Raw genomic sequence first — 12,575 nt, 5'->3', positions numbered from 1 at the left:
CTACAAAAAGGTCCAGATTAACTGAAATATTTATCTTTGGTGAACTGACATTCTATTTCAGCACTAGCACCACTTAGATCCTTCAGTTCTCTTCCTACAGAAGGCAGACACAATCCCATGAAAAGACAAAGTTCGTTAGGTAAAATTCCCATGACTGTAATATGCCACAGAGTGATGAAGATAAAGTGCTAACAAGACAGTTTGCAAGAATTCTGGTTTCTAAAATGCTTTAAAAGCAACTTTCTTTGAAGCAACTGAAAAATGACCTTCAAGGCCCCTTAAGCTTGAGTAAGTCTCTGAACAATAAACTAAACTACATCACTACCTGGATACAAATCAGTTCATCTTGCAGTAAGGAACGCTTCCATTTAAAATGCTAGAGACTGCTTCAGAAAACGAATCAGCCAATAACAGGGAAGGTTCAATAATTCAGAAATCCTTCTTGTGTCCCTAATGATGCTTATGAAACACAGGAGAAAAGAATTACCTCGGCTGCTCTCCTCTTCCCAATGTTCCAGCTGTAATACTGTTCCACTGAACTGGCACAAAAAGAGCTTACATCTTCACCTAGAAAAACAAAGCCAAGAATAGTATTAATTTTTTAGTAAGTGAAGCAAGATAAATTCTGAGGTTTGATGTTATTTAGTGCAGAGGAAGGGGGAAATGTGATTCATGTTTACAGGATCAAGGACTCAATAACTCTTTAATGTTTACAAATGCTGTGCTCAGAGAGAGCAAATCAGAGACACGTGCAACAGACTGAATTCTGAATGCAAAGGTAGCATCCTTCTTGGTCACATGCACAGACCCCTGTAGCATGGGCTGTTCTAAGCCTGTTTTTCCCAAAAGCACTTGTAATGATGTAGACTTGTAGATCTCTCTTACTGGTCAAAGTCTCTTCCTTTGGAAAACTCTTTTTTTGTTTTCTTCCTCAAACAAGTTACACTATAAAAATGAAACAACAGTGAAAAGGTTTCCTGGCAAAAACATGAGAAGGGGGCATGAATCCTAAGGAATGGATTAATGAATACTGCTATAGGCCAGAGAGCTGTATGTAATGAAAGCTTTACTCTGCCACTCACTCCTACTTTGCTCACTGTGCTTGAGAGGGTCTGCCCTACCCAGTCTCCAGGACCAGTTGTTCAAAGTGCATTAGTCACCACAGCAAGCTAGTACATTTTCCTCTCTGTACAGAAGGTATGAAATTATAAAGTACTCTGAAACATTTAAATGTTCCTCTGTGAGCTACCACCTTTTGTTAAAAGAAAAAAAGCAAAAACCCCAAGAACAAACAAATTCTAATGCTGAGCTTTGTTATAATATTTGCAAGCATTTCCAAAACCTGATATTAAAGGAATAAAAGGGAAAAGAAAGAAACAAAACAAAACACACACACACACAAACCCAACAAACAACACATCCATTAACAAACCAGGGAAAATAAGACCTACTTGCAGCCATTATATGAGGACATACAATCTATTTCTAACAACAAGATGGAAGTTACTAACTGCTGACAATGTATTTGGCTTAATTGGAAGAAGCATCTTCCAAGCATCTTCAGAGTAACCCCTGGAGTAAGCTCTCTAGGAGAGTGGCTTCATTTCATTCCACCTTTTAGTAAGTTTTGTGGCTTCAGAGTATGCAAGGCACTCTGTTGATATACTGAAAACAAAAAGCAAAGCCTTTTCGTTTACTGCTTACTTTTTTCAGCAATTAATGGAACCTTCTTCACTATTGCTGTTAAAAGCTGCTGGATGTTCTCCAAATACTCTATGCTGCAAGGGATAAAAAGAATCACAATGAAGAATACCATTGGAAGCAATGAATCAGATGCAAAAGGCTTCAAAATCACTGCACAGCTTAAAATCTCTACCCCCAAGGCACTGCAGCAATAGCAGTATGAGGACAAACTGTTATGGTCCAATCCAGGGAAGGTATTTCAAACAGCCCTTCCTCTTGCAGTAATGACCACATCTGAAGTTGTATTTGTCAAGCTAAGAAACCGAAGACAGACTTTATTGGGCAGGCTTAGAAGAAATCCCTGCATCATAGCACAAGCTGCAACACTACTTTGAGGAATAAAATACATCCATCAGTGCAGACTGTCCCAGCAGGAACATAGGATCCTGCCTGGGAAGCTCTACTTATGTGAGTTTAGTAATTTTTACTTAACTAGCCATATAGTATTTAACTAACAAGAACTATATTTTCCATTAGTTATTTTATAACTAAGATAATTTCCAGCATGTAGTGACTTAAGATTTATTCCTGTCTCCTACACATACTCTATCAGGGTAATGTCTGCAGGGATATGTTGGGATAACAACACTTTTTAAAACATGGAGACAGGAAAGTCAGCCACTGGAGGAATCAAGAGCAGAGGAAACATCCTACACATTACCAGAAATATGAAGAGAAAATCTTGCAAAATGAGTTCTGATGAAAAAGCCACTAACAAGTGCTTAAGAGCACCACAAACAAGACACTGGATTTCACCAGTGAACAAATACCCCCATGATCTTTAATTCCAATTCAGAACCAAAGCAGGTAAGAACAGAAGTATGTAAGCTTAACAAGACTAGAGAGGCCCAAAGAGAGATAATTCTACTTATTCTGCATGCCCTTTCTTTGATCTGTGTTTCACTGGGCAGTTTGACCTCAGTAAGGACACAATGGCAATAGGAATTATACAAGCAGGGGATAATAAAGAGGTTTTAGCAGCTTGAGATTTTAGCAAACCCCAAAACAACTGCCAATCTTCAAATATTTTTTTCTCCTTTCATGACCCCTGCATACAAATCCATTTGCAGAAAAATACTGCAGCACTGTCTGGAACAAATGCCACCCAACAGGATTAGTACTGACACAGCAGTGTGCAGGACAAGATTTAATGATGTATTTCTAGGTCAAACTCACCACCACTGCACCTAACCCTAGAACATCCTCCACCCCCCTAACATTTCAAAGATGAGAAATCCTTCTGGAGAAATGAACAATTACTTGATAACGTAATTCCCAAGTTCAGAGCTCTCTTCTGTCTTCACTGCTGCTTGGCCTTCTTGGGTACCCACAGAACTGCAATTTTGTCCTGTTGAATCAGGCTCCATCTTAACTTCAAAGAAACAGAACACATTTTAAAAGACAAAAAGTACCTGTCAGTTTGATGCACAGTCTTGTGAGACTATGTAGAAGTCTTACATAACATCACTTCATTTGCTGTTTGCATTCTTCTTTTTAAGCATGAGCAAATTTGACCTTCGATTCTGCTCAAAGCAAGCCCCTCTCCAAATCTCAACACACACCTCATCCTCTTCAGAAAATCTGCATCCTCAGTTGCTGATGTTTTGTCTGCAACTGTCTGATCTAAACTGATCTGCCTGCAAATGTACATTGGCCTTTTTGTATGCAACGAGTTGGACAGAAAACTAACAGTTTTTGCAAGAAATAACATTTCAAAGCCACAACTTTTTTAAGACATGACTGATTCTGACATCAGTGAACTTTCTCCTGTCTAGGACAGAACTCTGCTGAGACAGGAGCAGGGAGAGAAGGACGCTCCCAACCCAGAGCAGACAGACAGTCTGGTCATTTATCTGAGGTGGAAGAAACACATGACAGTTCTGCCAGAACTGAATGTAGAGTTTCTCAGCTCTGGCCTAAGAATTATTCTGGAAAGTACTGAAACTTCTTGACCCTTTGTGTGCACATGCACACGTGCTGTCTGTACCTAGTGCTGTTGGAAAGCATTCTCTGGGACATCTCACCACAGCTGCTGTGCTGAAGACAGCAGTAATTGTGATTAAATACATACTGCTCTATGCCTTCCTGCAAATATGGATTGAAACCATGAATATTGAAGGTGCTCATGGTAGCTTTCTAGATCATCCTTGCTTCTCTCTGTACCTGCCTATGCTGTGGGATGTGTTGAGAGGGACATCACTGTTCATTTCCTAGTCCCAAGATGCTATTTTTACTTGATTTAAACCCTACAAACAAGGGAAATAAAGGAACACCCAGTCAGGGTCTACTTTCATAGTCAGTAGCCACTTGCAGCAAGCAGCACCAGCACATTTCACTACTTATCTTACCGAGAAATTCCCTGTTACCTTTAGTGATGGAGGCTGTAGAAGGAGTAGGGACAACTGTAGTTGCTGCTGTGACAGCTGAAACAGTTGAAACTTTGCTAGTAGAAAGTGATTGTATCACTGCAGAGATAAAAAAATTAAAGAGACAACAAAGAAGAAAGAAAGAAAAAAAAATCAAATTTCATATACTTTGACAAATAACCACGTTCAGAAGCAACACAGTGTTTCTGCAGCACAAAGTTTAGGGATGAATTTCCTTGCTACATAGTCTTCTATCTCTAACTTTGGACCATGTATGCCAAAAGCGACCAAGAGCTACCCTGTGTCAAAGGGGATTTTCAAACACCATCTGTCATCCTCCTCTGCCCTTTACCTTTGTTCATAGGCATGAGTATTGTCTGAACACCTCCAGAAGCTGTGTTTACACCGAGCTGTTTAAGCTGGCTGGGAACTGTCAGAACAGCCTGCTGTGGACTAGACTGATTTGAGTGGATTTTTAGCAACCCTGCAAGAAGAACGGAAGACAAAATGTTAAATAAAACACACCATTTAGTTTTCTCTCTAGCTAATTCTCTCCCTTTCTGCCTGAACCAGGTTGGCATGTGTGCTAGCACTGTCACACTCTTAACAAGCCACAGTTCAGTGAACTGTCAAGACAAGTTTTTACTGACACCAGTGATTGCTAAAGTACTGGGGTGATGCTCCACAGTGTGTGCAGTATTATACACTGCACAGCACTCTGATGTTGCAAAGCAAGTTTTCTAGGTACCTAAGGAATCTTAAGCAAAAGCTGATGTAACATAAGCCTTTCAACTACAGTAGGCTCAGCACAAAGACTCCTTACAGAATAGGACCTTATGCTCAAAGGTCTGGTAAGCCAGTGGACTACAGTTCTGTTGTACACAGCCACTCTCACCAAGATATTCAAATGCTGCACATACATCTGCAGTCCAGTTTAGTAGCATCCACTGCAGTCAGCAGAGCACAACCAAGCATTTTTTAACCAAGTGACAAGCCCAAGGCTGCACAGCAAGCCTGATGAATGACACACCTGAACTGAGTGCCCTGTAACATGCAATAAACCTCCATAAAGAAGGTTAATCAATCTATAAAGTGTGTTAGAGTGGGGACTAAATTAAATCATTGGTTTTGGTCAAGGCTAAAAGAAGAAGCAGGACATTCAAATACTAACAGCATTATTAATGGCAGCACTCAGGGACTTCCATGGAAATCAGCACAGCTCCAGGCTGTGCCGCTATGCAGTGGTCAAATAGTCCTCATCACCTGTCCTTCAGCACTCTCCTCCAGTGATGACATCCCAAATCACCACAGCCAGCACTCCCACACTGTGATCTGGGCCTATGTCCACTCTTTCTGCTGGTAGACTGGCCAATTTTCCATATAACTGCATTCCATCTACAGCTAACTTTTTCTTCAAATTGTGGACCTTTAATAGGCTTCTATTTCAGAACACTAACAGCAGACTGCTTGCTTTCACAATAGTAATTTTACACTCATGATCTGTTTTGAGATAAAGTTTCCATCCTCCTCCTTTCATTATACCTGTTCAAGAAACGCAGTTGCTTTCCAACACTAGACAGGCAATATCTGGTGAAGATGTCTCTTGGTTTTGAAAGATGCATAGCACTGGCCAGTTAGGCTTTCACCTCCAGGCCAGAAGGCTAACCTAGTTATTTGTGTAATGCACAGATGTGTCAGGATAGGACAGCAAGGGACTCAGACAGCAAGGGACCCAAACAGCAAGGCAAGTAAGAAGGGACAGCTATTCCCATTAGCCTGATGAATGGGAGATACTGTTGATCACCAAAAAATGCAAAACTTGAGATTATTTTTGAAAAGTTGCCCTTAAAAATAGAAATCTTCAGAATTGTAACACAGATTTGGGTTTATTTTACATTGAAATGGCATGTTTTACAGCCAATGCTTCTTTTGGGACTCTTGAAGAAACCGTTTTCCATGATGAAATCAGTGCCAAAAATAAAATCTAGATAAAATTCTGATACCTAAATGGGAGTTTTAACCTGAAAGCTATTTAGAATGGCATGTCTCCCACAAAAAAACACTGCTGCTTTGTTTGCAGAGAGGCAAATAACTGCTTATTGCAGAACTGTGGCAGGCTTAGCAGTCTATGTGGTTTATTCTCAAGCTCTGGGAAAAACAGATGATGAAAAGGATGAGTTTGGAGGACAGGAAACAAGAAGAGCTGCTTTAAAAAGACACTATCAGATGAGTTCAGTGTCACTTCTTTTCTCTTTTCTGCATTTTCACTCTGTTTCCACTCAGTAAGAAGCTAGTTCATGTGAACAGAACAGCAGGTAAATTATTCAAGAATAAAATTTCTGATTTTAACCTGTAATACTCAAACCTGTTGGCATTTGCTCTCTGTGATACAAAAGATACTGAAAGACAATAAAACTAAAATAAGGAAAGTTGCCCTCTATATAAGAGCAGTCCATCTTTATTACCTCATATTAACTTGGAACATTCCTTATCCAGCCTAGCTCACTGTACTTAACGGATTTTGACTTCAAAGCCTTCAGTTTCCTCTAATCAACATCTCTCTCCTTTCCAAGCCAAACAGAGCAGATGAAAAGCCTCAGAGCCAAACGTTGCCAATGCAGGAGTTTCACTTTTACAAGTGAATCAAGTCTGTAGTACTGCTGGTACTTGGACAGTTTCAGCACTCAGTGACACACAGTGCTCTTGAACAGGCAGAGTGCACCTTCTAATGAGAACTTGGCATAAAAACTGAAATCCCTCTCCAGCACCAATGGGTAAGTCACACTACTATTTGTAACAGACACAGTCAGTGCATTGATGTGATAGGATGCCAAATTATTTAGACATGCCTTTGGCTAAGCCAAAAAATATCCTAATTAGATGTCTTAGAAAGCATGACTTGACTTCTACACATTCACAAATGCCGCTGACTATATTCTTCCATTTACAATGATGACATCTATAAAACAAACACCTGGAGTCTGACTTGCTATAGGAAAGGCAAGAAGGGAGTTTAATACCTGATACTGCAGCTTTTCCAGTCACAGGTGTTGCTGTAGTCATCAGAGAAGCAACACTTACAACAGTGGAAGTAGCAGTCTTATTCACTACTGACGAAGTCGACTGACTCTGGCTTATACAGATTTGATGTTGCTGTCCAGATGCTTTTACTGCAGGAGTTCCAGAAGATGATGAACTGGAACTTGCATTATCAATTTGCTGTGTAAAAAGGCAGAGAGTGGTAACAAATTCTTTTTCATGTCATAGAGGATTCAACAATAGGCACAACAATGTAATATCTAGAAGTAACAAACCCCATATGTTTACCTGTCAACCACTAAGAGGCATGTATCCAAAAGCCCAATGACAATACATATAAAATGAAGGCCACTTCAAGCAGAAAAAGTGAAACCATGCTTGCAGGAACTGCTATCACAACTGATTTGATAGTATCTGGAGCCGGTCCCTTAACTTTGGCAAGTAGGTAGGCCTCCAGATGAGAAATTTGGCCCAGAAATGTTTAATATTTCTCTGCTGCTCAGAAATCTGGAGGTATCAGTAGACAAATGGGGAAAAAAGTTTGGGATAAAGAGGCTGGATGGAAAATGTCTCTCTCTGCAGCTTCACTGAGAGCTGTGAAAACAGTGAGTAGCATTTAATGCAAATGTTAGCGTCTTCACCTATACATGCTCTGTATGCCAGCATGCAGCCATTTAAGGGCTGTATGGCACCAGCTCTCCACTTGTTTAATCTTTGCCTCCCCACAGGCTAGATGAACCCCTTGAGTGAACTACGTACTCTCTATTGCTGACTCTCCCCACCCCATGAACTCCAACCCCACTCCAGCTGGACAATCTGCATCAAGTGGATACATGGCTGTATCCATGCACAAGAGTACACACTCTAGGAATACAAATATTTTCCTTCTAACTTCACTCTAAGTCAAAGCACCTTGTTCCAAGGCTGTTCTGTTGTGATTCCTCCTGTGTGGACAGGAGGAGTGACATCCTTTTAACACAGTCAGGACCAAAGGACCACAAACTCTGGCCACTACCAGCCTCTAAAATCTGTTGACAGGAGATTGGGCACTAACACTGTGGAGAGCCTGTGAACTCAGAGGAATGACCTACAGTCAAGCTACTGTTGGCTTTCACTGGCCTGCTGGACCTAGAACTTCAGGTATTTCACATCCTTCTGCAAATCTTTGTGCTAGCAGCAGATTTGGTGTTTGGAAGCTGCCTCGTTCCCCAGATCTCATCTGAATGGTTGCAAAAGCTGTTTCAGATAAAGCCTTCCCTGCCTACATGAACTTTAATAACACTGAAAGCAAGAAAGTGGAAGTTTCAGTTTCTCTTCTTCCTTGGTTTCTTTATCTCAAATGACAACCCAACAGAAAAGGAGTTGTGTGCACCAAGCTGGTACACAAACGAGAGGAGCCCCACCAGCAATGCTGAGAGAGAATCAAAATACCAGTAGGGGAAAAAAGCAGTGGAAAGCCCTTCCTAGGGATTATACTGGCTAGACTGTAAATGTGACATTACAGAGTATCAGCCACGTTGTTTCTCACCTGAGCCACCCCATTTGTGGGAAGGGCCACAGCAGGAGCAGCAGCCGTGGTGATAACACCTCCTGATACTCTCAGCACAGTGGTGCCAGGTTTGGAGAGCTGGGATGAGGCAGGCACTGATTTTATAGACCCATCTGATATTTTCACCAGGGATGTCTGTCCACTGGGTGCAGCCTTTGAAGAAGAATTCAGCATCAGGAAAAAGGTGCATTTGTTTCGACTTTGGGGTTTTTTTTAGTTACGTAAAATAACCTCCAAAAGAACATAACAACAAAACAAACAGGACAAAGGTTTTTTATACAGCAGTGAAAAGTATTTTCAGAAGACTTTTGAAAAAGGCAAATTGTGATAATAGGTGGAACAATATTATCACTGCAGAAATCAACTTGATCCAACTGCTGGCTTTGCAAAAACACGCCTATCTGTCTTGAATTTTGGATGATCAATTATGAGTATTCTCAGGGAGTCTGAATTTCAAAGGGATACCAGAAACAGATATTTTTATGAGCTTTTGCAGGTGATCCATTTCTAGGTTCAAGTATGTAAGTACATCTTTTACACAACCTTATATTCACTTCTCTAATTCCATTTCACTAAGAAATCCCAGAGTACATTTACAAATTAGCAACCCAAGCTTACACAGGACCCACTCTGAGAATGTATATAAAGCTGGAAAACTGTTGTCAAGTATCTCCATCTGGAAATAGGCCTTCACATGCTTTCCTCACCACTGCACAGCCAGCACAACTGTTCAAAACCCAAACCAAATATGTACAAAAAGAAAACTCTCACAATGTGTGACTATGTTTCCTCTACTTTATACAACAGAATGCTAATTGGTGAAAGAGAAACACATCCTTTACATGTTACCTGTGTAAACAGAGCTGTTTTCTGTCCAGTTATCACTTTCAGTGCTTGTCCTTGTGTGGAAGATGCTCCAACTCCTACACTGCCCTGAACAACTGAAGCTGGAGTCAGCTGCTTCCCAGAACTCTGAGGAGAAGGCTGGCCAACCAGAAAGGTGCCCTGCTCCAGAAACAAGTTAGGGAGGTCAGCACTTGGAAACATAGATCAGTGTCAGCAGAAATCCAGGATAAAAGCCTGTAGCTACAACGCAACACCACCATTACATCTTCTAAACCAAGGCACTGCTAATTACATTGGATACTTCTGCACTAAGACCTAGACACAGTCTTCTTGGTGCAGAACACTTTGTGTTTCAAGGCAAAGGGTGAAAAAGCCACCATCAATTCCTGTCTTGTCAGATGCTCTTCAGGTTTACTCTTTGTGACAATTCTGCTGAGCAGGCAAGATCAGAAAAAAAAGAAAGACCAAAGCACAAACAAAAAGAGAGAAATCAAGACATTCTGCCATGTTCTCACTTCAAAATGTATTTAGTCCTGCCACAAAGCCTATATTCAGTGCTCAGCATGCAGAAATCAAAGGGACAACTGAAGGTGTGCACCCTAATTAATAACTTGTGATCCAAGACCTTGCTACCCCTCCTGATTCCCATCAGTATTCAGTTGCTACTATTCAGATGGTTCATTTGCCCATTGTCACTCATGGATTACTTCACACAACCATCTGTTTAATTTTTCTTTCTTACACAGCTCTCCTGTTTCATTTCAGTTACTATCTGTATTCTCCATCTCTCATGCTTTCCTCCAACTCTTACACACTCTGCTCTATAAAGTAGCTCTTCCAGCATCATCTCTGCCATATCACCCCTCATTCTGATGACCCTTGTGGCCCTGCCACCAGGCACTCTCATCATGAAACGTCTCCTCTTGACTGAGTGCTTCCCCTGGCCTTATTCAGTGCTGCCTTCTCAGCCTTCAAGGAGCTGAGATAAGTCATTATGCCACTCTAATCAGTGCTTGTCAGCCCACACCTGATGCACTGCATGCAGTTTTGGTCCCTGCTATACAAAAAAAGATGAAGACCGGCTTGCAAGTATCCAGAGAATGGCCACAAGAATCATCGGAGGACTGCAAGACCTGCCATATGAGGAAGGCTGAGAGAACTGGGTTTGCTCAGCCATGAGAAGACTTAGGGGAGACCTTATTACCATGTACCAGTACATAAAGGATGAGTACTAGGAGGAAGGAGACTCCCTTATTAATAGGAGTCACATGGAAAAGACAAGGGGTAATGAGTACAAGTTACTGCTGGGGTGAATCTGATTGGACTCCAGAAGAAAATTTTTCATCATGAGAACAGTCCCTTCCAACCTGGCATTCTACAACCCTGCATGGAGAGGAGAGAGGCAGAGATGTGCCAATAGCAAGTGGTAAAGCAGGTGACTGGCAGAGGGAGAAGATACAAGGGTTGCTAGAGAGGACCTACAAGAACAACATTTCATGAGCTACAGAACCACAGGGCATACACCTAAGACACTGCAGCCTGAAATGTCAACCCACTTCAACCGAGATATTTATGCCACTGACCTGGGGTGTCTGCTTCAGAATGTAGGATGTGTAGGTGAGGTGCTGTGATAAGTTACTGCTTGTGCTTTGGGTTCCTCCTCCTCCTCCACTGTTTGTAGAAGAACCAGATTGGAGACCTGTAACCAGAAGAAGAGGCTTAACCCTTTGGTAACCAGACACTGCCAGCTGCTGAAGCACCCCATTATACACAAGTACTTGATAACACTTTGCAAGACATTTGATGCCATGTTTTGCAGCCGAGTTACATTATTTACCCAGTAGAGCACAGTGATGCTGGGCTCTTCATAGCTCAGCAAACACCACAAGTGAAAGGAGCTGTGGGGGAAATAGGGAGGGCTGGTGGGCAAAGAAAGCTCATTTCAGGCTGTTTTGAATTTTCTTTTCATCATATTTTGCAGATTATGAATCTGCAACAAAAGCCCTAGAAATGCTCCCAATCCCACTGGATTCCTAACTGCACTTTTGTTGGCTGTTCCAATGCAGTTTTGTTAACAGAGTATTACATCATGGATACCAAGCAGAGGTAACCTGTAGTGACACTGGTATTGCTCTGCCTCCAGAAGGAACAGCCTGAACACTGACTTTTTTTGCAGACTCTCATTGAGAAACAAGTGTAAGATAAACAATTATGGCTCTGTCATGAAAATCACAAGCATTTGCTCTTCCTGGACACCTGTGAGATTATTTCCTTGCCAAAGCTTGACTGTCTCAGCTGCCTCTAAATCTCAAGCAATGGGGATCCCAGCACAAGTTCTAGAGCACAAATACTTTTAGCAAGAGAATCTGCTTCTTCAGTAACAGGTATTCTGTTGCTATGTTGCTGGTATTTACAACCTTCTACCTGTTGCTCACAGACAGTATCAGAACTGGGAGCAAAAAATTTATACCCAATTGATCTCCTATCCCAACTCCCAGCTGCAAAAGGAGCATTCTGGAGAAGGCTCATGACAAAATTCTTCACCCCTCCTAGTCCAAAACCTGCAGTTTCTTTTCCAACAGCAATGGCACACTATAAATGAAGTATTGCCTGAAAGAATTAATTAGCACTGTTACTCTCCAGGTATTTCACAGCAAGTTTGATTCACAAGCCCATTAACAAAAAAGTGTTTATGATGGTCTCAAGTGCTTGGGACAAAACCTTATATCCATAACGTCTTCCCTCATTCCAGACAAAGTGTCTTCTGCTTTTCAAAGTTTATTTCTTGTGTTTCTAGTTTCTCCAGGGTGTCAATTTCTTATTCATAGCTTTCACAATCACATTAAAGTTCTTCTCAGTTCTACATCACAAAAATGCAGTTGTCTCTTCCTTCAGATCACAAGGAAGAGTTAAAGGCAACCCTTATCTGAATTATGAGAAAAATTACAGTGTCTGCTTTCAGCAGAGAGAGGAAGACATTGGGAGCACTGCATGAAAAGCAGTTTAACCTAAAAGTGAAAACACTAGTGAGA

General features: G+C 41.3%; 1 protein-coding gene across 6 annotated transcripts in view; it reads right to left on the bottom strand.

The window, feature by feature from the left end:
• YEATS2 (YEATS domain containing 2) overlaps window positions 1–12,575 on the bottom strand; it is a 51,459-nt gene that overhangs the window by 8,693 nt on the left and 30,191 nt on the right. For 5 of the 6 annotated variants that reach the window (XM_068145404.1, XM_068145402.1, XM_068145405.1 and 2 more), the window contains 9 exons: window positions 11,127–11,242; window positions 9,547–9,702; window positions 8,677–8,850; window positions 7,130–7,328; window positions 4,462–4,593; window positions 4,110–4,208; window positions 3,004–3,115; window positions 1,705–1,778; window positions 488–567 (listed from right to left, as the gene is read on the bottom strand). In XM_068145404.1, the coding sequence (XP_068001505.1) occupies window positions 488–567; window positions 1,705–1,778; window positions 3,004–3,115; window positions 4,110–4,208; window positions 4,462–4,593; window positions 7,130–7,328; window positions 8,677–8,850; window positions 9,547–9,702; window positions 11,127–11,242 (1,142 nt within the window). Of the gene's footprint in view, window positions 1–487; window positions 568–1,704; window positions 1,779–3,003; window positions 3,116–4,109; window positions 4,209–4,461; window positions 4,594–7,129; window positions 7,329–8,676; window positions 8,851–9,546; window positions 9,703–11,126; window positions 11,243–12,575 lie in introns of those variants that run through there. The other variant, XM_068145408.1, reaches the window with a different exon arrangement.

This window comes from Melanerpes formicivorus, unplaced genomic scaffold (assembly GCF_026170545.1).
Source record: "Melanerpes formicivorus ecotype bairdi unplaced genomic scaffold, bMelFor1.0.p_v2 SCAF_12, whole genome shotgun sequence".
NCBI lineage: Eukaryota > Metazoa > Chordata > Aves > Piciformes > Picidae > Melanerpes > Melanerpes formicivorus.
The sequence above is the reverse complement of the archived record's forward strand: the minus strand, read 5'-3'. Positions and strand labels throughout refer to the sequence as shown.